General features: G+C 48.1%; 3 protein-coding genes across 6 annotated transcripts; all 3 read left to right on the top strand.

Annotated features, from left to right (window-relative positions):
- Positions 1 to 4,064: 4,064 nt before the first annotated feature.
- Positions 4,065 to 10,482, top strand: LOC125510860 (uncharacterized). 3 transcript variants are annotated; one of them, XM_087521920.1, is made up of 11 exons: positions 4,065 to 4,622; positions 5,498 to 5,702; positions 5,796 to 5,881; positions 6,594 to 6,653; positions 7,002 to 7,354; positions 8,085 to 8,218; positions 8,306 to 8,525; positions 9,014 to 9,038; positions 9,211 to 9,307; positions 9,423 to 9,495; positions 10,115 to 10,482. In XM_087521920.1, exons 7-11 carry the CDS (start codon positions 8,498 to 8,500, stop codon positions 10,456 to 10,458), a joined length of 567 nt encoding a protein of 188 aa, XP_087378046.1. In that variant the 5' UTR covers positions 4,065 to 4,622; positions 5,498 to 5,702; positions 5,796 to 5,881; positions 6,594 to 6,653; positions 7,002 to 7,354; positions 8,085 to 8,218; positions 8,306 to 8,497; the 3' UTR covers positions 10,459 to 10,482. The 3 variants fall into 3 exon arrangements, with proteins under 3 accessions (XP_087378046.1, XP_087378047.1, XP_087378045.1); XM_087521921.1 differs by lacking the exon at positions 9,014 to 9,038 and having other exon boundaries at positions 4,067 to 4,622; positions 10,037 to 10,482; XM_087521919.1 differs by lacking the exon at positions 9,014 to 9,038 and having other exon boundaries at positions 4,068 to 4,622.
- A 671-nt stretch (positions 10,483 to 11,153) lies between these two features.
- LOC125510861 (uncharacterized) lies at positions 11,154 to 16,668 on the top strand. Of its 2 annotated transcripts, XM_087521918.1 has the most exons (4): positions 11,154 to 11,893; positions 14,648 to 14,845; positions 15,966 to 16,364; positions 16,446 to 16,668. In XM_087521918.1, the coding sequence occupies exons 1-3, from the start codon at positions 11,372 to 11,374 to the stop codon at positions 16,356 to 16,358; spliced, it is 1,113 nt and encodes a 370-aa protein (XP_087378044.1). In that variant the 5' UTR covers positions 11,154 to 11,371; the 3' UTR covers positions 16,359 to 16,364; positions 16,446 to 16,668. The 2 variants fall into 2 exon arrangements, with proteins under 2 accessions (XP_087378044.1, XP_048532091.1); XM_048676134.2 differs by having other exon boundaries at positions 11,160 to 11,893; positions 15,966 to 16,668.
- Positions 16,669 to 23,622: 6,954 nt separating this feature from the next.
- On the top strand, positions 23,623 to 25,501 carry LOC125510862 (uncharacterized). Its single transcript, XM_048676135.2, has one exon. It carries the CDS (start codon positions 24,106 to 24,108, stop codon positions 24,976 to 24,978), a length of 873 nt encoding a protein of 290 aa, XP_048532092.1. The 5' UTR covers positions 23,623 to 24,105; the 3' UTR covers positions 24,979 to 25,501.
- The last annotated feature ends 1,100 nt before the right edge of the window (positions 25,502 to 26,601 follow it).

Consider the following 26,601-nt stretch of genomic DNA (forward strand, 5'->3'; position numbering starts at 1 on the left):
TGATAAGTTTTTTCAATAAGTACAAACCTTGACAAGATTTTGAAGTAGTTCAAAATGGAATAGTCAAAGAAAGAGTTCTTGCCTGTGTTACAAGGTGTGAAATTGAGTAAGACTCAAAGCCCGACCACGGCAGAAGATAGAAATAGAATGAAAGTCATTCCCTATGCCTCAGCCATAGGTTCTATAAATTATGCCATGCTATGTACCAGATCTATTGTATACCCTACACTATGTTAAGCAAGGGAGTACGATAGTGATCTAAGAGTAGATCACCGGACAACGGTCAAAATTATCCTTAGTGGAATAAGGAAATATTTCTCAATTATGGAGGTGACAAAAAGGTTCGTCGTAAAAGGTTACGTCGATGCACGTTTTGACACAGATCTGGATGACTCTAAGTCTCGATCTAGATACATATTGAAAGTGGGAGCAATGAGCTAGAGTAGCTCCGTGCAGAGCATTGTTGACATAGAAATTCGCAAAATACTTACGGATCTGAATGTGACAGACCCGTTGACTAAAATTATCTCACAAGCAAAACATGATCACACCTTAGTACTCTTTGGGTGTTAATCACATAGCGATGTGAAACTAGATTACTGACTCTAGTAAACCCTTTGGGTGTTGATCACATATCGATGTGAACTATGGGTGTTAATCACATGGTGATGTGAACTATTGCTGTTAAATCACATGGCAATGTGAACTAGATTATTGACTCTAGTGCAAGTGGGAGACTAAAAGAAATATGCCCTAGAGGCAATAATAAAGTTATTATTTATTTCCTTATATCATGATAAATGTTTATTATTCATGCTAGAATTGTATTAACCGGAAACATAATACATGTGTGAATACATAGACAAACAGAGTGTCACTAGTATGCCTCTACTTGACTAGCTCGTTAATCAAAGATGGTTATGTTTCCTAACCATGGACAAAGAGTTGTTATTTGATTAACGGGATCACATCATTAGTTGAATGATCTGATTGACATGACCCATTCCATTAGCTTAGCACCCGATCGTTTAGTATGTTGCTATTGCTTTCTTCATGACTTATACATGTTCCTATGACTATGAGATTATGCAACTCCCGTTTGCCGGAGGAACACTTTGTGTGCTACCAAACGTCACAACGTAACTGGGTGATTATAAAGGAGCTCTACAGGTGTCTCCAAAGGTACATGTTGGATTGGCGTATTTCGAGATTAGGATTTGTCACTCCGATTGTCAGAGAGGTATCTCTGGCCCTCTCGGTAATGCACATCACTTAAGCCTTGCAAGCATTGCAACTAATGAGTTACTTGCGGGATGATGTATTACAGAACGAGTAAAGAGACTTGCCGGTAACGAGATTGAACTAGGTATTGGATACCGATGTTCGAATCTCGGGCAAGTAACATACCGATGACAAAGGGAACAACGTATGTTGTTATGCGGTCTGACCGATAAAGATCTTCGTAGAATATGTAGGAGCCAATATGGGCATCCAGGTCCCGCTATTGGTTATTGACCGGAGACATGTCTCGGTCATGTCTACATTGTTCTCGAACCCGTAGGGTCCGCACGCTTAAGGTTACGATGACAGTTTTATTATGAGTTTATGCATTTTGATGTACCGAAGGTTGTTCGGAGTCCCGGATGTGATCACGGACGTGACGAGGAGTCTCGAAATGGTCGAGACATAAAGATTGATATATTGGAAGCCTATGTTTGGATATCGGAAGTGTTCCAGGTGAAAATCGGGATTTTACCGGAGTACCGGGAGGTTACCGGAACCCCCCGGGAGCTATGTGGGCCTTAATGGGCCTTAGTGGAAAAGAGAAGGAGCAGCCCATAGTGTGCCGCGCACCCCTCCCCTCCCTTGGTCCGAATTGGACAAGGAGAGGGGGCCGGCCCCCCTCTCTCTTTTCCCCCCTCCGCGAGTCCTATTCCAACTAGGATTGGGGGGGGGGATCCTACTCCCAGAGGGAGTAGGACTCTCCTGGCGCACCTATGATGGCCGGCCAGCCTCCCCCCTTTTAGTCCTTTATATACGGAGGCAGGGGCACCCCAGAGACACACAAGTTGATCCACGTGATCTTATTCTTAGCCGTGTGTGGCGCCCCCAGCCACCATAGTCCTCGATAATATTGTAGCGGTGCTTAGGCGAAGGCCTGCGGCAGTAGTACATCAAGATCGTCACCACGCCGTCGTGCTGACGGAACTCTTCCCCGACACTTTGCTGGATCGGAGTCCGGGGATCGTCATCGAGCTGAACGTGTGCTAGAACTCGGAGGTGCCGTAGTTTCGGTGCTTGATCGGTCGGGCCGTGAAGACGTACGACTACATCAACCAAACGCTTCCGTTGTCGATCTACCAAGGGTATGTAGATCACACTCTCCCCTCGTTGCTGTGCATCACCATGATCTTGCGAGTGCGTAGGATTTTTTTTTGAAATTACTACGTTCCCCATCATCCGCGTGTGATCTACAAAGGTATGTAGATGCAATCCGATCACTCGTTGCTAGATGAACTCATAGATGGATCTTGGTGAAACCGTAGGAAATTTTGTGTTTTCTGCAACGTTCCCCAACATAACCGTCATCGAAACTTTAAGCGTGCGGACCCTACGGGTTCGAGAACTATGTAGACATGACCGAGACACGTCTCCGGTCAATAACCAATAACGGAACCTGGATGCTCATACTGGCTCCCACATATTCTACGAAGATCTTTATCGGTCAGACCGCATAACAACATATGTTGTTTCCTTTGTCATAGGTATGTTACTTACCCGAGATTTGATCGTCGGTATCTCAATACCTAGTTCAATCTCGTTACCGGCAAGTCTCTTTACTCGTTCCGTAATACATCATCTCGCAACTAACTCATTAGTTGCAATGCTTGCAAGGCTTAAGTGATGTGCATTACCGAGTGGGCTCAGAGATACCTGTGACAAATCTCGAAATACGCCAACCCAGCAAATACCTTCGGAGACACCTGTAGAGCACCTTTATAATCACCCAGTTACGTTGTGACGTTTGGTAGCACATAAAGTGTTCCTCCGGTAAACGGGAGTTGCATAATCTCATAGTCATGGGAACATGTATAAGTCATGAAGAAAGCAATATCAACATACTAAACGATCGAGTGCTAAGCTAATGGAATGGGTCAAGTCAATTACATCATTCTCCTAATGATGTGATCCCGTTAATCAAATAACAACTCATGTCTATGGCTAGGAAACATAACCATCTTTGATCAGCGAGCTAGTCAAGTAGAGGCATACTAGTGACATTTTGTTTGTCTATGTATTCACACAAGTATTATGTTTCCGGTTAATACAATTCTAGCATGAATAATAAACATTTATCATGATATAAGGAAATACATAATAACTTTATTATTGCCTCTAGGGCATAATTTCTTCACCCACACCAACAATTCTGCTGCGGCCCACGCACGACAAGAGAAGAGGAAGAGCATCACCGCAGCGACTATTTATCACATTAAGCAAGTCCACAAGGATCTCCTGCGTCGACTCGTGAGCAGTGTCGGGCCGGCTCATTTAGCGCACAGATTAAAAAAATCAGGAATAAACGGGGCGCCCCCTGGCTAGGATAAACCCTGGTCTCCAGGGTGATCACCAGCTCAGCTAACCACTCCAACCACTTCATGTTACTGGTTGGTAGTGGGATCGAGATCTACTAAAGGCGACCGAGCCGGTCATCTCCATTTTTTCTTTTTCTTTTTTCATTTTCTTTTGGTTCATCTCCTTTTCTTCTCCCTTTTTTTCATTCCTTTTTCTTTCTTCTCAGATTTTTTCATTTCTTCTCCATTCTTCGTTTGTTTTTTTCTTCTCCATTTTTTGTTTCTCTTTTGTGTTTTCTTATGTCTTTTTTTTCACTCTACATTTTCATACATGTCAAAAACGTTTTTGTAACAAGTGATCAATATTTTTTGTATTAAAACCATTCAGCTGTGCATCAAGGGCGAGCCCTGGCAATGTCCACGTCGGCAATGGTACGATACAAAAAGGTTCCCTTCGTCGAGAAGAAAGAGAGAAAGAGATTGGCCACGGCGCAGCCCCCAGTTCCCATCCCCAATTCCTCTCCCTCTCCCTTTCCCTCGTCTGCCGCCGCCAGCCCCACCCCCGCCCTCCCCGCAGCCGCCGCCACCACCGGCGCCCAGGTGTGGCGCTGCTCTTCCCCACGGTCCTGACGGCAAGGCGGCGACAAGAGTTAGAAGGCAGACGCGGACGGCCCCGTCAGATCTCGTCCCGATGAAGTCAAGGACGAGCTCCACCCGGACGAGGTCGATCCGCCCCCCTGCCACACTTCTCCATCGCGTGACCATATTTGGAGGAGCCGCGACTGCTGCTTGCGCATCTGCTCCTCCCGGAGTTGTCGCCATCGGCAGGAGGAGTGCCGGACCGCGCGCCAACTCGAGGACCGCCGCTCCGGCGGACCGTTGTTTCTGGCCGCCGCCCTCCTCTGGTGCGCCGTCTCGGCCTCCCCCCACCAGGAGCAGCAGCAGCGCCACATCGGCACCGCCGCGCACCTCGCCGCCGGAGGCTTCGCTGGCATCGTCAGCAAGACCTGCACCGCGCCCCTCGCCCGCTTCACCATCATCTCCCAGGTAAAAAAAGGCTTCCCCCATACCCCCTCCTTTCTCCCGCGTTCTCGTGTGCACGGACGGGTTGGGAGCTCGGAGGGGATAGGGGAGGGTAGAATCTTGCTTCCGCAGCTGCGAATTTGTGGCCCGAGGGGGGATTTCAGAGCACACGAAGCTCCGGTGAGGACTAATTAGAGTTGTCCTTTCGATTTTGCGAGATTCTGTGTCCAGGACATGATTTGACGAGAAAGGAACCCCCCTTTGAATGTGTGGGATTCCGCGTGCCCTGACATCCAAGGAATTTGGGGGCGAAAAGCATGGGGAAAACGTCGGGATTGTAGCAATTAATGTGGTTATCTGAGCGTGAAGGAGGAATTTCCTTCTTTCTCGGGTTGCCGGTGTGCTTCTGGCTTCACACGTAGGCTTTTCAAAGGAAATTGGATGCTGATACTATTAACTTAGTTTCCTGAATGCGATATATAGATTCTTCCCTCGCTTTTAACTGATTGCTCCAAACTGTATATCCCTAGTTGACACTTATGAACTACTTATTGCTGTTCATTTACAACACGCTGCTTATATCGTGTCCAATCATCATCCGAAGTTCAGCCTTGGCTGTGAATTTTTTGTATTATACGCTGTTCATAGCTACAAAATTGCAGTCTCTTGAAATTGTTCTTGAATATGAACCCAACAACATTATTTTTGGGTCACGTAACCCATATGTCGATGATGAAGTTTGTAATACGAGCTTGTGACATACTGATCCGAGCTGCCGGAAAAGAATCTCCACCACTACCATGTGTGTTTCTTCTTCTTTTGCTATCCCCGTAATTAATTAGCAGTACTCTCTTGTCCTGCAGAAAATCGTGTGTCCTGATCTGATTTTGAAACTGCAGGTTTTGATCGCTCCGGAAGTCACATCGTCGTCAACTAAGCAGTGATCAATGAGCTGGTGAACCTGCACAGGGCGTCTTATCTCGGTGGGAGGCTGCCGGCGAACAATGGCAGGAAGAGCCTATACACGGCAGGCCCGTTGCCTTTCACTTATGAAGAGTTTCATATCACTCTGCATGACGATAATGATGGCTCTGGCTCCCATAGGTCAGCCATTTCACAATCAATATTTATTTTTTCCCGGGCTGGTTTATATGTGTTCAGTGTTCTGAATGTATTTTCCTTTTCCTTTTGATTCAGGCGACAAAGGAATTTTAAGGTGGTGGTTAAGTTCGCCGCGTGACATCTACAAATGAATTTACAAGTGATTGATCCATGGAGTTCAGGTATTTGTCAAATTGCTTGCTATCCTTTATATGAACTATTGTTTTGCCACAACCTAGCACTGTACAGCCAAAGCTATTTTAATCAAACTAAGTGCAAGCTAAGCCGCCGTATTTACTGTTATTTGTCCTGAAGATGGACTAGCTAGCTCATTTTTTGAATAACACTACAGGAGACTCTTAGTTGTTTATCCACGCCATGATGTGACAGGTGAATGTATTATCTGTCAAATTCTGTGAAATATCTGAGTAGCATGTGCAAAATAGAGATTTTTTTGTTTGGTTATCGTCAGTCTCGCGGAACATTTGATCTTTATGATTGGTTATATATGGCACTACATTATACTTCGATCTGTATTGTTGACAAAAAAGGAACCGCAGATTTGTTTGTTGCAAAATGGAGATTTTTGTTATTCATTGGGGTGAAATAAACCGTTCACAGCTAATTTTACTTGAGGAATAAAAAATGCATCTTTTCCCCCCCAAAAAGGAGTCTTTCGTCACTTCTATCATATAGCATAAATTTGCAGTATCTTATATTACTAGAACATAGAGTTCTTGATGACTAGAAAAAAATATGCTGGTGCCAAAATCAATTAATTGTTGCCATGTTTCCGGTGAAGTAAGTTGACACTATTATCCAAATCTGTCATTTGCATTTTCCTGTGCCACTAGTAAATTGTGACCTGTCTTTCCCAATACTACTGTTTTTCAGGCGACAACAACAGCTAGCTCCGTACAGGCTAAAGTGTGACAGGGAACCGCTTAACAACAAGTATGTATAAACTTTTGAACCAAAAGCTCTTTACTGAAAGAGCCAGAGTATGCTTATTAATTTATTGTCCACCTCACAGTGGTTGTATTTAGGTTACTTTCTTTGCCCTTAGTTTCAGCATTGACTTATTGTTTGCATATGTGAACATATTTCCATTGTTCTTTTGGTCGATGTGTTGCCGCCGCTGTTATTTTTGCTAGATATGTGAGCCCAAGATGTGTGCACATCAGGTTCACATTTCTTTTAAACTTTATACACTTAATGTGTGACTACTCAGCACGAGAGTCTAGATCAGAGGAAATGCTCGTATAGTTGTGTTCATTGTTTTGTACTATGTTAATATTTCAGGTTTGCGGTGCAGTCAGTGGGAAATTGGCAGATACTTCCCTCACAACGTTGGCACTGATATGTCTGTGGCCATGTTCAGCCGGCTCCAGGCATCTAGCTATGGTTGTCGCTGCTACGGAGGCCAGAGGAGGAAGCTACGCTCTTCCATGGCGGCCAGAGGAGGAGGAGGCACTTCTCCGGTCAGATCAGTGGCTACCATGTCGCCGTCAACGTCCACCCTCCTCGACAGATCAACTTACTCCCAAGGCAACTGCTCCTGATCTTGAACACGAGCTTGGAAATCTGGCACCGACATATGCAGCTGCCGGTCAAATTTCTCCATATTTTGGTTTGGAGATTTTTGGAAGGAACAGGTTGGACCCTTCTCCTGATAACCATCTTTATATTAGTGGTTTCATTACTTTGAACTTGTTTATGTGTCGCTTACTATTATACAGCCAGTCAGATAATTTTTTGGTGTGTTTCACTGTTTCTCTGCATAACCTGTAAACATTTCTTAGAACTGAGTAAAGGTTGTATGTGAATTGTTTTAAACTCTGCCACTAGGAAGGCTTTGACCATGATTCCTCAGGGAGTAGATAACTCATTCCTTCCACATATGGTATTCCCATCATTTCCTTTTGCATGCAGTTTTCTCATCATCTTACAAACGAGGAGTACTAGGGATTGAAAAAATGTTGGGGGAGGAAATGTTTATGAACTTTCTATGACTAAAAGTTGTGGTCATCCCCTCAAAACTATATATTCAAAACAAAATTTCCACTGATGACATTATCTTCAGTGTCAAGGCATCTATGACCTATATCAATGATTAAAGTTTAAAATGTGAACTACATGTATCCAACCACCACTTATACTTTTTAGGCACTGTTTTTCCCAAGGTGCAAAAAATACTTGATTTTCCATGAAAATTGCAAGGATACAACACTTCATGTGTATTTTTGTGAATTTCTGTTGCTCGCAGTGGGAGCACATGAATCTGGGAGCCAAATCGCTGCTCTCCTTTGTCATTATTATAGTATAAGTTTAGCCTGTTTCCGGGATTAATAGTCACACCGAATTCATGAGTTTTCTTTCATGCAGTTGTTTAATTGCTCAGAACCATCTCTCAAATGGAAACATACAGCGAAGTTTTTCAGTATATGAGTTATACTGGAAACAGCGGCGCATCTGGAACTCTCAGTAGGGGTGATTTTCTTGTCAAAGGATATATAAAGGTATGGTTCACTCTACCCCTCCATGTTATCTTTTATTCTTCACCCAGGTGGTTGCTTATCTTAGTGCTGCCAACCTTATTATCTCAGGGACATTAGTTGCGCGGGTTATCATGCTTTATTAGAAGGCAAGCTAGAGTCCATTGTTCAAAGTACACCTGGAAATCCGCAGGCTACCATTTTATAAGGAGAAGGATTACAGAAAGGAAGGATCAGCCTTGTCGGCAATATAATCCATGTGGTGTCAATCAGCATGTGGGAAACAATGTCCATGTCCTATAAATGGGGCATGCTGTGAGAAATATTGTGGGTGAGTTAATTATTTTCCTTCGCAACAACTTGCACCGTTATAACATAAGTTTTATGCAACTGAAGTATATGTCTTTTTGTGTCTATTTTTTACTCGTGCCAAATGAAGTTATTACGATATCTACATAGTTGGGTGACTCCCTGTTGACATGGGCATATGGGAGGTGTATGTGGTACATTTGTAAAAATTGGGCAAGTTCTTTTTATGCCACTAGGTGATCAAATGTGAACCTGCAAAGTTGTAATTTAATATTTTTATTATCCTCCTCTTTTTACTGTCAAGGGCATTTATTAGTAATTGGATATTTCAGGCAACCTAGATTGTAGACATGATATGTTAACAGGCAAGCTAGCTGAATCATAGTCTTAACAAGTGACATCCCAATGATAGAAAAAATGAAGATTATTTGCAGTCGCATTCCATATGTTATGCATTCTGTATTTGCAAGCACCAGTTTGACAAGAACTGTTTGATTATTCAATGTTCAGGGGACAATCCCAACAACAATTGCAGGTACTTTAGCGTTGTCTCTATGATTCTTGCATGAGTTGCTGGTGTTGTCATTTTCAATTCAGTGTTATATCATTTAACAATCACAATCCAGTCAGTAGTAAGTGATTACTTGTCCTCTGTGTGTGTGTGTGTGTGTGTGTGTGTGTAGCTGATCCATGTGTGTTGTACACAGGGCCTGGCGGAAAGGAATTAAGATCTACACTGGCAAGAAGAAGATCCAGAAGGACAAGGGCGTCGAGACCTCTGAATTCGAGGATACCATCGCGCAGGTGACCATCTCTTTCGTGTCCCTCTCGTCACCAGCTTTGTGCCATTCATGCATTTCTTCTCTACATCTAGAACTGCACCGAATGATTTCATTGATACAATCAAACATGCATTTAGGGGCTCACCACAAATCACTTGCAAGAAGGGCTCAGTTTGAAAACTAAGGTTATGCTTCACCAAGGATTTGAAGGTGAGTTATCTTTTGTCCTTGGATAGGTCTCCTCAGATTCATTTTTATTTGCGTGAACACAACTTCACTGCTTGAGCATTAATGTTACCACAACCGTTCTGATTGATGTCCAACACTCAGGCTGATATGAATCCTCAATGTTTGCCGTGAAGAACTATTAATGGGAATACTAAATTACCACAATGCATTATTCTTAAAATTGATTACCAACAACAACACCTTTTTAAATCTTTTTCCCCACAGGACTGACAGCTGCAGTTACAAGTGCTAAAATTTGAAGCATGTTACCTTCTAGGGTATCCTGAATCCTGATAACAAAATAAGGATTTTAATTGGAGTGGAATGGCATAGTTGTTTCTACAGAGTTTTGGCGTTGTTTTAGTTTTTCTGGTTGTATATTGCCTTCCTGAATGGTTGCTTGTTGGACTCTTCTATCTTCTCTCAAACAAAAAAAAGTTTGTATTATGTATGTTGTCCTTCTGGTTTCTGATAATTGTTCATCAGAACTCAAAGTTGCTTTCCTTTTTTGTGTCCTAATCAGGTGTTGCATATTTCCGCCAGTGATAGCTTTTCATCATCAATCTGCAAAGAACTAATAGGTGCAACATCTCTATACCAGGGTCCCTCGCCGTGCCGTGGACACGATTCAGCCATGCTGGAGCAGTGTGCGAACGAGCCACGAGCCGACGTGGTGGGGTGGCTTGGCTGGTCTTGCTCTGGCGAGCCACCGCCGACGCTGCCCGTCTCGATCTCGCCCCGTGTCTCCTTCAAGCTATGGTGTTGGACGTTGAGGACAACAAAGAAAGCAGTGGAACTGCAGTCCATCCACGTTTGAGAGTTGTGCTTGTGCACATTGGTAAAATAGCTAAGTTGCAGGTTGTTAGAAGTTCTACGGTTCGACTTATATGGAAAGAGACAAGATTCATTTTCATTGCTTGTCACGGATTTCAATTCTTCACATAAAACTTTGACCAAAGAGCTCATCAATGATGTGTGCATGTGCTAACAAAAGGTGAACAAAGCAACTTGAATGGGCGGAGACATACCCGGCACCGTAGAGTAACCACTCAAGAGGCGCACCAGGGTGCGCCCCGACCACTAGTACACGTTCAACATTGCGTGAACGCTATTTCAACATTTTTCAAATACTTGTATAACATTTTAATAGTCATTTAACATTTTTTCAAATACTTGTTCAAAATTTTTAATACTTATTCAACATTTTTAATACCTATTCAACATTTTTCAAATACTTGTTTAACATTTTTTACATTTATTCAACATTTTCAAATACTTGTATACCATTTTTGAAATTATTGTTTGACATTTTTAAATACTTTTTCAGCATTTTTCATATACTCATTCAACATTTTTTAATACCTATTCAATATTTTTTAAGTACTTGTTCATCATTTTCAATACTTATTCAACATTTTTAAATACTTCTTCAAATTGTTGTTCAACATTTTTTAATACTTATTCAAAAAAATTTCAAATATGTTTTTGAAGAGTGTTTTTGTAATATATACATATATAGAATATTTTAAAGTATAAATAAAAGTACAAAAATTAAAAAAATTAGAACAGAAAACAGAAAAAAAAAAACAGGCTGTGGCTCCCGCGCGCCTGGGCTGGCCCGTCTGTGGGTCGCCCCGAAGCGAGCGCATCCCCCTGTCTCGGTTTACTCGCTTAAAGCGAGACATAGGGGCGCCCGAGCATCCCCGCGTTCGTCGCACCATTTTGCTTCGTCTTTGCCTAAGAAAAAAACATTTCGATTCGTCTTCCGCGGCAGAAAAGCTCGAAAACTCCCGCACGAAATCCTCCCCAAATCCTCAAACCACACCGGCCTCCCCATACCCAACCGCCCGCCTCGACCATGTCGCTGCTCGACGACGTCGACGACGAGGCCTTCCTCCTCGCCGCCGAGGCAGCGGAGGCCGCGGCGAACGCGTCCTCCAAGCGCCCCCGCCTCTCCACCTCCCCGTCGCCGACCCCCGCCGCCTCCGAGGGGTCCTACCTGTCCGCGCTCAAGGGCAGCCACAGCGCCGCCTGGAAGCAGCAGCAGGAAACCCTAACCCTCGCCCACAAGCGGCCCGGCGGCTCCAAGGTCCCAGGCGTCTCCCCTGGTGGCGGCGCACAGATCACCAAGGGCGCGTGCTTCAAGTGCGGGGACACCAGTCACTGGGCGAGAGAGTGCCCCCAATCCTTGCAGGCAAGTGTCGGCGGCGGGATCGGGGGCGGTGTAGGAGGCGGAATCGGCGGCGGTGGCGGCGGCTATGTGGATGCGGGCGGGGAGGTGGAGGAGAAGGCGTGCCCCTGCGGCGCTGGGATCTGCCTTGTGCTCACCTCCAGCACGCCCAGAAACCCCGGCCGCAAGTTCTACAGGTGTCCCACGCGGGTGAGTATCAGCCCTCATTGTTAAATCACATCATCCTGTTACCTTGTGCATTTCGGAGAGTTGTACTTGTAATGCAATGTGCCCATGTGGTCTTGTGATTTGGATGCCCTGAGCTAGCCCAAAACTCAAAAATGGTTAATAGTGAACTTGAACCAAGTGCAATGGTCGTCTGGAGATGTAACAATATTATTTGTTACAAAATCAAGTGCATGTATGGTTTGGTGCAAAACCAAGTTCACTTGCATTTATACTGCAGCTGATAGTTTAACCATTTTTCAGTTCTGATGTGCTTACTCTGGTCCGTGTGTACCATTGTTCATGGCAAATCTTTATTTCTCCTGCCATTGACTTCTAGCTTCACCACTGTGTAATAATGTTGCATTCAGCCTGTCTCGTCCTTACTAAGAAATAAAACATGGTTTAGATATTATGATGCATATTATTCTACAAGAATTTCTCCATGCTGGTTGATCGAAGATAGTAGTATTCTGGCAGTGTGGCCTGCTGAGTTGCTTCTTATAGAATTTGGAGAAGTTAGTTTTGCAAACATGATTGTTTTTTCCCAGTTAGTAGTGCGGTGGCCGACTTAATGCCCATCATAGTTTGGTTTAGAAGAACATCCTTCTGTGTTTTTTGCTGAGTACCAATATGATTATTGCAAGAAGCTGTAGTACATGTGTTTCATTCAATTTCGGTGGCGTGTTAGGATCAGACCTTCAGCAGCAGTCAATTAACTTGTGTGTGCTGCATGATTAGTGTTGTCATGGGTGCTTGATGGGCTATATAAGTTGTGTTCCTATTCTTAGGTGGATGTATAGACATAATTTGTTTTTAGCTTCATTTTTGTTGTTGCACCTTGTCAATTGCCTACTCTTTGACTTACATATTTTAGGTTTTTGCTTTTAAGTTCAAAACCAAATAACATTGACAAATGCCAGGCCTCTTTCATGTGGCGTATCTCTGTAGCTTTTAAATGTTTGTCTATTATGTGAGCCAAGTATTTCATTGGACTGTCCAAAGAATCCGTCTCTGAAAGCTACATATAGTCATTATTCTGATATTTTAAAATGCATCTTCTCTACCCGGTCTAGGCAAATATTACATCCGTTTATATTACCTTAGTCTTCAAGTTTGTCTGCCTCTGTTATGTGATTCTGAGTTGTGGCTTCTGAACTGTATTGCTGTATTTTGGACATGTACGGTGGTTTATCAATGTTATATGGATTTTTTTAGCAATAGTGTTATATGTGTGACACCATTTTCACCTGATATCTGACTGAATATTCATTAGTTTACTATAGATTTGATCTATATTTGTTACTGGTGCTATCAGCTTAGGTATTCTTTTCTTGCACTATCTTTCCCAAACACTTAACCCCAAAAGACCTTGGAATAGGATATGGAATAAGTGATATCTGAACGATTCCGGTCTGATTTGCCCTTGTCTCTGCCTTAGGTTAACTTCCGCCATTTCTGTTGTATTGGGGCAATTCCATTGGCATTTCTGTCCCTAACTCTAGCATCCAGTTCGCTAAGGCATTTTACAGAGTGTCTTAAACTCTTTCTGTTTTGCTTTTTAAAATAAGTATCAATTATTTAACCTATTAAAGAAAAGTAAAATATGCAAGGTTTAGGCCACCACTAGTGCTAAAAACTAAGTCTTATAAAGTACAAATGAAATCCTGATGCGTGGAACCTTTTTTTTGAGCTGGAACACCAATTCCATTATCACTCAGGCACAACAAACGTGTTGGCCTCAACGTAGCTTACATCAGGTGGCAGGTTCTCTAACCACAGAAACCTGGGATTGTTTCCACATGCCCCGACAGCAGCGAGGTCATGAGCTAGCTTAATACAACCTCTAGGCACACAAGAGTATGAAACCATGGTAAAATTAAGTCTAGCAAACACATGCAAATCTCTAAAGATAATACACTCATTTGTCAGATCAAATAGGTGGATTGCATCGCCTGGATGAGATTCCTGCTTTCTGCCTACAGTATGATGTTTGTCATTCGCCAGTCCACTGCAGCTTTCAAAGCTTCAGTACACGCATGCGCTTCCGCCTGTAGTGCACTTGCCGGACGAGGAATAGACCCAGCTCCATAACCTCTAACTGTCCCCAGTCGGTCCCGAATCACGAATCCCCAGCCTCCTCTGCCATTTGCTGCACTGAAAGCACCGTCAGTATTGATTTTCAAGAGATCCCCATCCTGCGCCTGCCATTGCTCTGGTTGCACTGTCCCTGATCCAGAGTTTCTGGTTGGTTTTTCTTCTGCATATCCCCGAGCTGTCTGCTATATCTGGTAGACCAAACCTTTCCACTGGCTGCACTGACTCTCCGGCATTTATTTTATGAACATTAGATGCACATCATACTTGAGAAATTGTTGGATAAATGCGTGAAGTGAGCCTGTTGTTTGAGTTTTCTTTAGCCAAATTTGCAGTCATGCTTGTGTAATGTGTGTCTGTTGCCCTTAGTCCATAACCAACCTCCAGCGTTTCTCGAGTATGTTTGTTTGCCTTCACCTTCAGAGTTATGATTGTCATGTTGCAAATGTCTAATTTAATCTTGGAAAGTGCAAATCAATAAAGGGCCGTTCTGTTAGCTGATGTATATGCGCATGCATGTACATTCGGCTAACCCAAATTGGAGATTTCATTCCGTAATGAAGAAAGAAGGCTATTTCTTGTCTCCTTTTGTTTCTCTTATTTTAACGTACCTGTGGTGCTGATGTTATTTTTTACCATAAGGACAATGGAGGTTGCAACTTCTTTGAGTGGTGTGATGCTCCATCTCCAGGCGCTGCTAATGCTCGCAGCAGCACAAGCTTTCAGTCAGATGCATCAATTGTGAATATGCCTTGTTCCTGTGGTGCTGGAACATGCTTAATTCTCACGACAAAGGCGGGAGTTAATGTTGGGAGGCAGTTTTATCGGTGCCCAGCTCAGGTTCATTCATCTGGACATTTTATGCCCAACATTAATTTCTTTCTGCGGACGTGTTACGCTGTGGATTTAATGTCATGCTTTTATCTAATGTGACATGTAATTTTTAATATCAAGTTATACTGAACACTTGGTGCTTATTTTCTCCTGCTAATTAGTATTAAGCCACAAAGCATGTCATCTACTTAATCATTTGTACCAATTCTTACGGTTGGAAGTTGCTGTGTTGACGTGGATAGTTACTTGGGCATTTATAACTCTTTATCTTGTGGCCATGATTCATGACTATCATATCATCCGCATATTCCATATTTTTCCAATAGAAGATGTTGACAGTGTGATGGTCACAGTTGCAGAGTGCAGTTATGAGTTAAGATTTAGTTGCCAACAGAACAGATTCACGTTTTAATGCGGTTCATATCTTCATATCTTGTTACCTTTTTGCTCTTATGACTGAGCAACTAGGTCATTTGGGTTCAACTCAATTATTCTCGATCATGAGGAAGTGGTTTCTGTACCATCTTAAATCGGCATGATAATCATTTAACCGGATATGCATGGCCGACATACTTTCTTTCGTGGTATCTGGAATACACGCTTTCCAAATCTTAAATTGGCCTGATAGCATTTAACTGGGTATGCATGGCTGACGTGTTTTTCTTTCATGGTATCTGGAGCACCCTTTCCACAGCCTGTCATGCAATGCAACTGGTAGCCAAATAAATATCCTTATTCTTTATTGTTTGTGTAAAAAATGGCATTTTACTAATATAGTAAACAATAACAGCATGTGCTTGTTGCCTATGTAGCTCTTTATTTTATTCTCATGATTCGAAATTACCCGAAATGATCTGTTGGTGAACAAAATCTGCTTAAAGAGATATTATGGCAGTTCCTATATGCAGTAGATCTTTTTGTTGTAGTGGAGCATTTTTTTTTCGCTATCTGCATCTTTCTGGATAGCAACTGATGCTATATGCCATCACCTATGATTTAATAATCCATGATATTCCTTGTTCCCTTCACGCTTTACTTTATTTTGATGATAATTGTTGTATGACTCCTGATAACTCGGGCATTTCATGTCTTTCTCTTGGTGTTGGACCGGGGACAAATCTCTCAGGGAGGTAGCTCTTGTGGCTTTTTCAAATGGTGTGACGATCAGCAGCAGCCTAGGACAGCTGCTCCACTGCAAGGTGGTTCATCACAATACCAAGCTGGTGCTACCCCCACCAACCAAAACATGAGCAAGAGCTCTTCAGGCTGCTTCAAATGTGGGCAAGAGAACCACTGGGCGAAGGACTGCCCGAATCAAGCTTCGGATCCTTACTCTGACAAAGGCGGGAGGGCATTAAGTTCAGCAACCTCATCTGATGGGTGTTTCAAGTGTGGTAAGGCTGGTCACTGGTCCCGTGATTGCCCTGTTGCAAACAGTGGTGGTGGTGGTGGTGGTGCCGTCGCCAGCAATGTCAAGTCGTCTTCTACTTTGGGCTCATGGAACAGCAGGAGATACTGATAGCAGGTGCCCCTGTGAACTCAATTGAACTGACGCGGACATGCTGTACGAAACTTGGACAAATGACCTTTGCCACTTGTTGCTTAGGTACGCTCTCTCGCCGACGCCACTTGCAGACCTGCCACTATTTAGTTCCAGCAAACGGGATTTACTTTTGATATCTTGCGTCTATCCTGGTTGCTGTGTGACTGTCGAACCTGTACTATCTGCTTTAGGCATTTCCACTTTTGTGAACAAGAAAAAGCCATTATGCTATGTTCACCAGCATGCCTTGCACTTGCAGTTCAATATCAGCTCCATGTTCATGTTATCTCTTTTCCTCTCTAAAAAAAACTCGATGTTTATGTTGCTGTTTCCTTTGAATACTTTTTTTTAGGGTGTTCCTTTGAATACTTGCTATAGATATTTCTGGAGTTTGAGATGGAGTTAGATAGGATACTATTTAAAGTTGGACCCTGGACCCTGTACTCTGCAACTAAATAATACTCGTACTAGAGTAGTATACAGTCCCACCTATGACAGGACTCACTCATCAAGTGAGGCAGAGGCATGAAAGGGGCGGGACAATTGTTCTCTGTAGAGGAACTTATTACTCGCACCCACTGTGCCATACACTTAGGACCCAGCTATTAAAGGATAGGAACAAATTAAGACTGACCAATTGAACGCCCCACCCTAGGGAGCGCTATCCGCTCCAGGCCACGGAAGTTGCACATGGTTCCTATATGCAGCAGTGGTACGAGCTGGTCGACGCGAGGGCGGAATCTCCAGAGATTGGTTAGCATACAGGAGTAGTAATCGCGGCTGTCCTGTCCTCTGGCGCGCGTGGTCCTGGGGAGCGGTGGTGGCTGGTGCCACGCCAGTTCAACTGCAGGAATGGTTGGCGCCATTACATGTGCCGATTGTTTGCCACTCATCAAAGGCTTTGGCCGGCCATAGTACCTGACACTACAGGTCGGTTTCCCTCAGCGATCTCGCGGTCCCCTATCCCCCCCGGGGCGCAGATCTGAGATGCCCCTCTCCCCGTCCTCCACTACGAACCCAAAGCCTTACTGGGAAAGATTTGCTGTCTATTTGTTCGCTGTCTATTCGGTCGGCCCCCTCCATTCCCCATTTGTTGTTTGTTGTTACGTGCACGCACTCACTGCGCTGCTCTTGCGAGGGAGAGTGCTTTGGCACGGCCAGGTCTCGTTTTCCCAATAGTCAATGCTCTCTCTGTTGGGAGAGTTCCCTCAAGACAGATTGCCTAGACACTAGTACTAGCAGCATCTTTGTGAAAGAGTAATGGGGACTATGATGTCAACAAAGAAAGTTTCCCAGTCAAGCCATCTATCCTAGTTACATATAGCATTTGATTTTATCTCTCTCTGAATGTGGAGATGTCAATAAATATTACTGTTACTTGGTACTAGCAGACGCACGGAGCTGTTCTCCTCTGCTGCAAGTATGTCCCTAGTCTTGGTAATGAACTTTGACAGAGTAGTAGTAAATGTTCTCTGCTTTTACTAGTACTCGTAGTTACCAATAATCATCTGCCTGACAACCTGGTCACTGTCTACACGTGTAGTAATTGTGTAGAAACTCTTTCTTCTTCTGATAACTCTCTCTGCACGGGTTTCATTGAGCAACAAAAGCCTCCTCCACAGCCTGTGTAATCAGAAAAGGGTCAGCGGTTGGCTATTTAGGCCGGCCAGAGACACTCTCTCTCAAGGTGACGCCTCCCTCTGGCGGATCTGAGTAGGCTACGGAGGCCTCGAGCTTAGTAAAATTTTAGCCGATGGCGGCAAGCAAGCGAAGGAGGCGTCCTGGGCGCAGGCCGCCCCGTTGGGCATGGCATGTCCGGTGGAGTTGGGCACCACCTTGTGGTGGTCCTCCCCGCTGCCATGCCACAGGAAAAAAGGACCACCTGGAACTAGAGCGAGAAAATGGTGGCCATGGAGCGCAACGGGACAAACCCGGTGGGCCCTGCCGCCCATAAACTCCCCCTCCTCCGCTTGCCGGGGCTTCCACCAGTGGGTCACCTCACCTCCGCCACCGTCCCTCTCACTCTCACTCCCCGCCTCTGCCTCTGCCTCTGCCTCACCAACTAGCCCAGCCCAGCCGCGCAAGATGCCGTCCCAGGGCACACGGCGTCCCGTCGCTCCGACGTGTCTCTTCCCCATTGGCCGCCTCCCGTGTTGCCTGCGCCGCTCTGGCCTGCCCACCAGAGCGGCTCCTCGCCCCACTAGGCCATCATACTCACACGCGCGCCCGAACTCACATCACTCCGTCGTAAATATCTCGTCGCATCGCTGCTGGCTGCCTGGGCCGGGCCGGGCCGGGCTGGGTGGTCTAGCGGTAGTGGTGATGCGTGTCTGTCCCCTCCATCGACGAGCTCCTACTACAGTACTACTACCGCCGGACTGTACCTCTCTTTCTGGCTTGTCGCGCGTCGGTTCGTGTTCAGTTACGCGGTGCTCGGGGCATCCACTGTGCATGCATGCATGCGGCCCCACTCTCTCTCTCTCTCCGCGCGGTAGATGGGTGATCAATTATTATGCGACGATGCTACTAGTGGCAGCGTGGCTTTTACCATATTTGTTGTTTGATGTGATGATGAGTAGTGCTAGTAGTAGTCGCCATGTTCATATGGGGGCGGGCGGGCGGGCAGTGCGGCTAGCTAGCCTTTCCGCCTCATCTTTTCGACCCGGATGAGGTAACTCGTTTGTTTCCCGGCCATGTCTCGCTCCTCCCTCACCGTCCGTGCTGATTGGGGTTAGTAGGTCACGTCGCTAGTCTTTTCCTCCCCCTCTCTCCCTCCACTTTTCTTCGCCCGGACTCCAGCTCCTCTGCCATTTTTTCTCTCCTCTCACAGTGCGTTGCGCGGCCTACCTGCTGCTGGTGATGAACTGACGATGGACAAGTACTACTTTGAAACCGGCAGAGAGAGAGGGAGGGAGAGTATTCACAAGAACTCGCCAGTTTCTCTTTACCGTAGCAATACAGTTCACGTATCCCGAGCATGGAAAGCTAGCGAGCTGAAGGAGACAACGGGAGTTAGTTTATTACGGACAGCGAGTACCAAGGACCAGTTGAGCCAGTGAGCCGTCCAGATGGTTCTGGTTACAATCTCTCCACGTCCCCTTTCCGGAGCGTCAACAAAGCCAAAATTCGCCCGTACACAAGGAGAAATTCACCTTCACTCTGAGTTGGAAACCTGTCCTTTGCCGGACGGAAACTCGACGGGCGCGTCCCTGTTTTTGGACAAAAGCGTGAGGCGGACGTGACAGCGCCGCGGATCCAACCAGATCTCTTTGAGGTGAGGTGAGGGCGAGGGTGAGAAAAAATCGTGTCGCGGCTGCACCAGCTGCCCTTGTTTTTTCCTCTGTCACGGTTCGAGGGGGTAGCAACTAGCAACAGCCAGCCGGGTCGCCGCGGTGACACTCGCTGGTTTAGTTTAATGGGAGCTGCTGCATCTAGTACATGTGACCATCGCTGTTTAGGGTGGGGAAAAGTGGTGGTGTCGATGACTTGAAACTAGACCGGACGTTGGTTCCTTCTCTAGAAGTGGAAAGTGGCACATGTTCCGCTGGACTGCATGCAGCCACTGATGATAAATAAATACTATTGCTACTATATTACTCCTACTTTGCCGGCCATGTTCCGCAACAGAGATAAATACGTACGCTATGCTTTATCTAGTAGCAACTCGTTGTTGTTTGGTGGGAATCATCATACTCCCTGCGTAACTTCATATAAGAACGTTTAATATGAGTAAGTTACAGAGGTAGTATTTTTATAAGTTGCTGTATTTGTAGTGCGCTTTACTGAGACGTTGAAGCACGTACTTGCTCTGCAAACGAACTCCTGAACTGGCTGCGCACGCAGGTTAGCGGGCTTGTTTGTTAGTGTCTTGATTACTAGGAGGACTACTTTGATGTTAACGAGCAGTACGGGCACCGTCTTCTTTTTATGAGTTCCGTACCTAATCGTTCAGCAGCTAGCAGAAGAAAGATCAGTGAGCGAGCCAGATGGTAGTAGTAAATCCCATCCCATCCCTCCCTTTTGGTTCCTGCATCCCAGTTTGAGCTACACTTGTTGCAGTAGGCGGGTGGGCAGGGCTAGGCTGCCGAGAACTCCAGATATGGCACGAAACCGATAGCCACACGGAGAGGCGCTTTCCGATCACACGGTCTTTTCTCCCTCCGTCCGTCCGGATTGAACCAACCAACTCCTCCTGGCTACGTACTCCTGTGTCCTGCCGCGGCGGCAGCGTTGCTCCTGTAGCCGGACTACACGCCTCAGGCCAACTCCATCGCGCGACCCAAACGGACGTCCGTTTTGTTCCTTTGGATAGGGATTTAGGATCGTGTTCGGGCCTGTTCTGAGATGCGGTAGCCGTGCGCCCATCGCGCGGACGCATCCTTTTGCCCCATTCTGTCCGCGTCTATTTTAAAAAAAAGGGACGTTTCAAATGCCAAGCCCCAGTTCACGACTCCGGTTCATCACGCCAGCAACAAAGTCAGCGGCCTACACGACCATTGTCGGCAACACAGCCAGCGGCCGGCAACACAGCCAGCCTCCAAAATGAATAGTTGTCCTCGCCGGCAACACAGCCGGCCTCCAAAGTGAATGTTTTTTCGCCGGCACACTGCCAGCGGCCCAGCGGGCGGGCGGCACCCATGCCAGCCTCCAAAAAGAACGGCCACGCCGACCGGACGACCTAGTTCAGGCCTTCGGCGTCGAGCATCTCCTTCTGCTTGGCCTCGAATCAGGCCCTCGTCTTGTCGCTCATCTTCGACAAGTCCACGCCCATGATCGCAAGGGCCACCTCCCTCGCTTTGGTGGCGGCATTGGTGGCCTCGATGTTGAGCTGCCTCTGCCTGGCCTTGACGTTGTCGGCCTCGATGTCGAGCTGCCTTTGCCGGGCGGTTCTTCCATGTCGAGCTGCCTTTGCCGGGCCGCCTCCTCCATTCTATCTTCCTCTTCTTGGCCGCCTCCTCCATCTCAAGCTTCTGTCTTTGGAGGTCTAGGTATTGCTTCATTTGCACGTCCTTGCTTTGCCGCTTCTTCTCGTCCCTCACATCCTTATGTGACATCATGCCATGCAAAGTCTCATGCAAGGCCATGGTTGAGGCGTCACGTATGTCGTCCACCTTGGAGTTGGTCTTGCCCCTCGGCCTCTTCAACGCCTCGCCATCCCCACCTCCGGCGAACTTGGCTGTTTTCTTGCCTCTCTTCCTTTGAAGTTCACGGTATTGATCCTTGAACTTAGGGCAATTGTTGATGAGCGTCCAACAATGCGTAAGAGTGAATGGCTTGTCATTGTGCCGGGCCTTGAATGCCTCCAAAGATTGAAATGCCTACACCACATGATCAACAACAAGTGAACATGCAAACATATACACGGCCGAAGTATCATGGCCGTAGCAAGGAAAGGGCTAGAAAGAGAAGAGCATACCATGTCCCCAACGCTGAGACCACTCATGGGTCGTGCTTCAACGCTCTCAAATGCGACACAATACTTATTGCACTCTTGTTGGATGAACAACCATTTTTTTTGAATCGAACCGATGCCACGGTTGCTTGCAATTTGGTAGGGCTCAAACATCTTCCTTTCATGGAATGTTTTGTGGACTCTCGTCCAAAAAACAATGCCCTTTTGTTGCGCGCCGGTCCTTGGATCTTGGCTAATCTCCATCCAACATTGACAAATCAACTTGTCCTCATCTTGTGTATATGAACCGGTGCGAATGCTCTTCCGCTTCTTTTGTGCTTCCGCTCTTTGGGTGAGCTCGTCTATGAACAATGGAGCGCCACTAATATCAACATCATTGGCTTCATCTTCATCTTCACCTTCGACATAGATGTCGTCGTCTTCATGCCACGAATCACCATGGTCGTAGTCAGCACGGTCGTCGGCCTCCTCATCGGGCACATGCTGGGCGCGGCCATCCTGACTTTGGGTCTCCTCGGGGTCGTAGGCACGGCCATGCCCACCCTGGAAGATCACGTCCTCCATGTACTGGTTGTAGAAGGGGTCGTCCATCGTCGGCGTTGAGGATGGCATTCCGTCAAACAACACGCGGGGGGGGGGGGGGGGGGGGGGCGACATGGTGCCCGTGAACGGTGCACACGCCTGCTTTCTTTGCATCTCGACGGACGGCCGCCCGCCGCTGCTGGACCCAGGCGTGACGTTGAGGTCGATGACGGCCACGGGGCGTGGTGTGGACGGCGCGAACAAGCCCACGTCCGGCGACGCCGAGAAACGGGTCTGGCCGTCGTGCCTGGGCGAAGGAAAGCCGGGCGACATGGGCGCGGCGCGCGACGTCGGCGACTGGCAGTGCGTAGGCTGGGCGACCGACGAGTCTGTGCTCGCCGGGCCGACGGCCGCTGCATGGAACCCTGCCGGGCGGCCCATGCCAAGCATGAGGATGGCGTGCGCTTTGTTGACGAGATCCTCCTTCTCGTCGGCAGCGGCCTTGCGCTGCGCGGCCTCCAGCTCCTCGCGCTTGGCGGCGAACTTGGCCGCGGCGGCAATGATCTTGACGGCCGCTCTCCGTTCCCTCCTCTTCGCCGATTCCGCATCCAACTTGGCGATCTGCTCCGGCGTGCACTCCGACCGCGGCTTCCTTGGCGCCTTCTTGTTCACCTTTGCGGTCGGGTTGACGGCCAGGCCGCCGGAACTCGGCGGGGCGTCGGCCATGGACGGGGAAGAGAGGGGGTGGCGGGAGGGACGTGGGAGGGTTTGGGGGAAATGGCGCCAGATGGGCGTGGGGGAGGGGGTTTGATTTCTCCCACCGACAGACGGGCCAGGGGAGGACAAGCGCGCGCGTCCCGCCCGTCCGCGCGCTGTCCGTTTCACCCCAAAACCGGCGCAACTTTGGGCCGGGATGGGTCGAAAGCGGACACAAAGCGGACAAAAATCCGTTTGCGCCCACGCGCTGGGCCGTCTCGTTTGTTCCTTTTACCCCAAACGGACGGGGGCGGATAGGATAGGGTCGCGCGGTGGAGTTGGCCTCACGGAGTGCTACAGTGGTAATGGCGTGTTGCGTGAAAGCACTTGCGCACGTAGCCCCCCAATGGCGCGCCACCATGTGGCCGCGGCCTCCCATGGCCGCCCAATCCCACTTACGCCGGGGCCCCGCCCACTGGGCGCCCGCATATATTCGCGTCACCACCGCCGCGGCGGACGAGCCACCGGCCGGAGCCAGCCAGTTGCCTGCTGGCCTCCTTTTCCAACCCCTTTCTTTTCTCCCACTCGTGTGCGTGTGTGTACGTGGTACCGTAGACAGAATCCCACTACATCTTCTTTGATAACCATGGCATTTGTAGCAGTCGTCTGCTATACAGTTTACTAGTAGCATTTCCAAGTGAGAGTCGTAGGGCTGAGAGGCCGCCACTCAACTTGACAAGCATAATAATTTATCAGCAGCGGAAAAAAGTGGGAAAAAGAAACCAAAGGAAAGGAAAGGAAATGGCGCACTCAGCCAGCCAGCCAGCCACAGTAGAGAGTAGCCCCCAGTTAGCGTTAGCCAAACTGCTCAACTGCTGCTGCTACTCCAACTCTTCTCCTGCGTCCGTTGCCATATATAGAAAAACAAACCCTCGCCTTTCTCCTGGGCCGAACCACACATACCACTCCAGTGCACGCACGCTCGCCTCCCCCTCCCTCCCTCGCTCCCCTTTGTGGATATAATCATATCCTTTCCCACGACCTTGTTTAATCGCGTCGCCCGCGGATATACAACCCCGCCGCCGCCGCCACATGGACATGGACTCGCCCCCTGTGTCTGTGCCCATGCCGCCGTCCAAGCCGGCCGACCTCTCGCTCACGCTGGCGCCGGCGGCGCAATCCGTCGCCGAGGCTGACGGCGGGGCCGGGGCGGGCGGCGACGGCGCGTGCGTCGACGGCAAGGACGTGCGCCTCTTCCCCTGCCTCTTCTGCAACAAGAAGTTCCTCAAGTCGCAGGCGCTCGGCGGCCACCAGAACGCGCACAAGAAGGAGCGCAGCATCGGCTGGAACCCCTACTTCTACATGCCGCCCACCTCCTCCGCGCACCTCCACGCCAATGCCGCGCCGCCCAACTCCTCCGGCGCCACCGCCTCGGGGCCCTACGCCGGCTCTGTCGCGGGTTCTGCCGCGACCGCGCCGCCCGGCGTCGCCGCGGGCCTCCCGGCGCACGCCTACGCGAGCCGTGCCTACGCGGCCTTGCCCACCACCTTCCCAATCGCCTCCCACAGCTCCATCATGGTCGGCTCCGACCGGCTCCAGTACTACGCGCCGCCGCAGGGAGCGTCGGCGTCCTCGGCGGCGACCGGCGAGCTGTACAGCGGCGGCATGCAGCAGGTGTCCCGCTTCGCCGCCGCGCACCAGCAGCAGCTCCTGGCCGTCAGCAGCAGCAGCAGCAGCAGCGAGCGCGCGATGATGGCCGCGGCCGAGCAGCCCGGCGCCGGGCGCGACGAGCTGATCGACATGCTCAACTGGAGGCGGGGCTGCCACGGGCCGACCGCCTCGGCGGCCGCCACCACCCCGTCGCCCGCCAGCACCACCACCACGCTCACCTCCGGAGGCGGCAGCATCTACAACAACAACGGCGAGGAGGCCGAGGAGGAGCTGGACCTCAACTTGAGCCTGTAGCAGCATGCAGCGGTGAGCTCGCCGGCCGGCCGGCGCTGCCTCCAAGACCAAGACAAGGTTAATCCATGGCCACGTAGTACCTCTACCCTTCTACAACTCCTGTTCGCCCGGCTATTCATGTCCCCTACCGCCCTTCACCACGACGTACGTAGTACCGCACGCCCGCCCGCCCGCCCGCCAAGATTAGTTGTTTTTAATTAATTAGAGAAGAAGAAGAAGAAGATGTTAATTAATTAATTAGTTCCTCGATCGACCCTCCTTCAGTCAGTCTCCTGCTGCTAGTAGTGGTGAGCTGTGCTCCTCCTTGTAATCGTGCTCTTGAATTTCACCCCCTGTTCGTCTCTTCATCTTTTTTTAGCTTCGTTTTCCGGATCGAATGGGAGGTGGAATCGTCGACAGTTGGGCACAGTGCGGGCGGGCGGGTCGACATGGCCGCCGTGGTTAATGAATGTTTGGCATCTGTGGCGCAGCCGCATCTGCCTATCAATCTATCTTGGATTTGGTGCTCTTTTGCCTTTGATTATTATTATAGTATTATTAGCAGTGTAATTTTTTATGGGCTCGAGTGAAGGCCCTCCTACCTTTCATCATCATCAATCCAGCTAGTAATAGTACTAGTCAGAACCTCAACGCACGTAATACCTCTCTATCAGTTTACAGGATGTACGCGTACCCCTAGGTCGTTAATTTGATCAACTTAATACAAATCATATATATATTAATATAAACTTCAGATGCTCTATTTTCAAACCGTATAATTTTTGTGTTATATAGTTTATATTAAGGTGATAAAATTGGCAATCTAGGTATACGTGTAGGACTTATAAACTGAAACGGAGGTAGTAGTACCAGTGTGATGCTGTAGTGGCGAACTGACCAAGGATGGAAACTTTGTAATGTCCATCGGGTCGAACGTGTCGAATCTGGCACGGAGATATCAGCCGTTTCGACGAGGGAATCATTCGTTCTTCCGGGGGGTGGGGTGGGGTGGGGTGGGGTGGGGTGGAACGAACTGGGCCGGCGGACCGAGGGAGTCAGGTCGGGTCACGCACCCGCGGGACAAGCCGATGCCGCCCAATGGCAATGGCATCGGCATCGCCATCGCAGCGAGATTCGTTGCTGGACTGGACTGGACTGGACTGGATGTGCATGCGCACTGTGGCCCGTGCGCGCGGGGACGGGAGATGGTCCAGACTCCAGAGCGCAGGGCAGAGCAGTTCATTCGCTGGAAGCCGCAACGCTTGGGTGCGTCGAGCGGGCAGGCGCGGGGCAGCGGAGGGAGGGGGACAGTGGGGGAGCTCGACGGCTGCCTTTTTGGCTCCTTTTCGTGGCCGGTCGAGTCTGTCGCCGTCGCGCATCAGTCGCCCGGACCATCGTTTTTCTTTTCTTTTTACCGGCTGCTAGATGGATGGATAGATAGATACTCCCAGCGTCCAACGAAAATGAGATCGCATGGCATATATACCCCCGGGAGAAAAAACGTGTTCTACGGAATACGATTCCAAAGCTGTATCTATACTATTATTACAATATGACCCGTCGAATGGAAATGATTGCCGTTTATGCGCCAACTTGTAATCGCAGCTTGGGATATTTTTCTATTCTAAACGATTGGTTGAGGGG

This window comes from Triticum urartu, chromosome 5A (assembly GCF_056163025.1).
Source record: "Triticum urartu cultivar PI428250 chromosome 5A, HENAU_Tu73, whole genome shotgun sequence".
NCBI classification, from domain to species: domain Eukaryota; kingdom Viridiplantae; phylum Streptophyta; class Magnoliopsida; order Poales; family Poaceae; genus Triticum; species Triticum urartu.

Excerpts from the sequence above, each read along its gene's own strand:
- LOC125510862 (XM_048676135.2), top strand. The coding sequence starts at position 24,106 with ATGGACATGGACTCGCCCCCTGTGTCTGTGCCCATGCCGCCGTCCAAG.
- LOC125510861 (XM_087521918.1), top strand. The coding sequence starts at position 11,372 with ATGTCGCTGCTCGACGACGTCGACGACGAGGCCTTCCTCCTCGCCGCC. Across the intron at positions 11,894-14,647 it reads TCTACAGGTGTCCCACGCGG|GACAATGGAGGTTGCAACTT; the intron begins GTGAGTATCAGC and ends TTTTACCATAAG. Across the intron at positions 14,846-15,965 it reads TTTATCGGTGCCCAGCTCAG|GGAGGTAGCTCTTGTGGCTT; the intron begins GTTCATTCATCT and ends CAAATCTCTCAG.
- LOC125510860 (XM_087521919.1), top strand. The coding sequence starts at position 8,452 with ATGTGGTGTCAATCAGCATGTGGGAAACAATGTCCATGTCCTATAAAT. Across the intron at positions 8,526-9,210 it reads TGCTGTGAGAAATATTGTGG|GGCCTGGCGGAAAGGAATTA; the intron begins GTGAGTTAATTA and ends TGTTGTACACAG. Across the intron at positions 9,496-10,114 it reads GCTTCACCAAGGATTTGAAG|GGTCCCTCGCCGTGCCGTGG; the intron begins GTGAGTTATCTT and ends TCTCTATACCAG.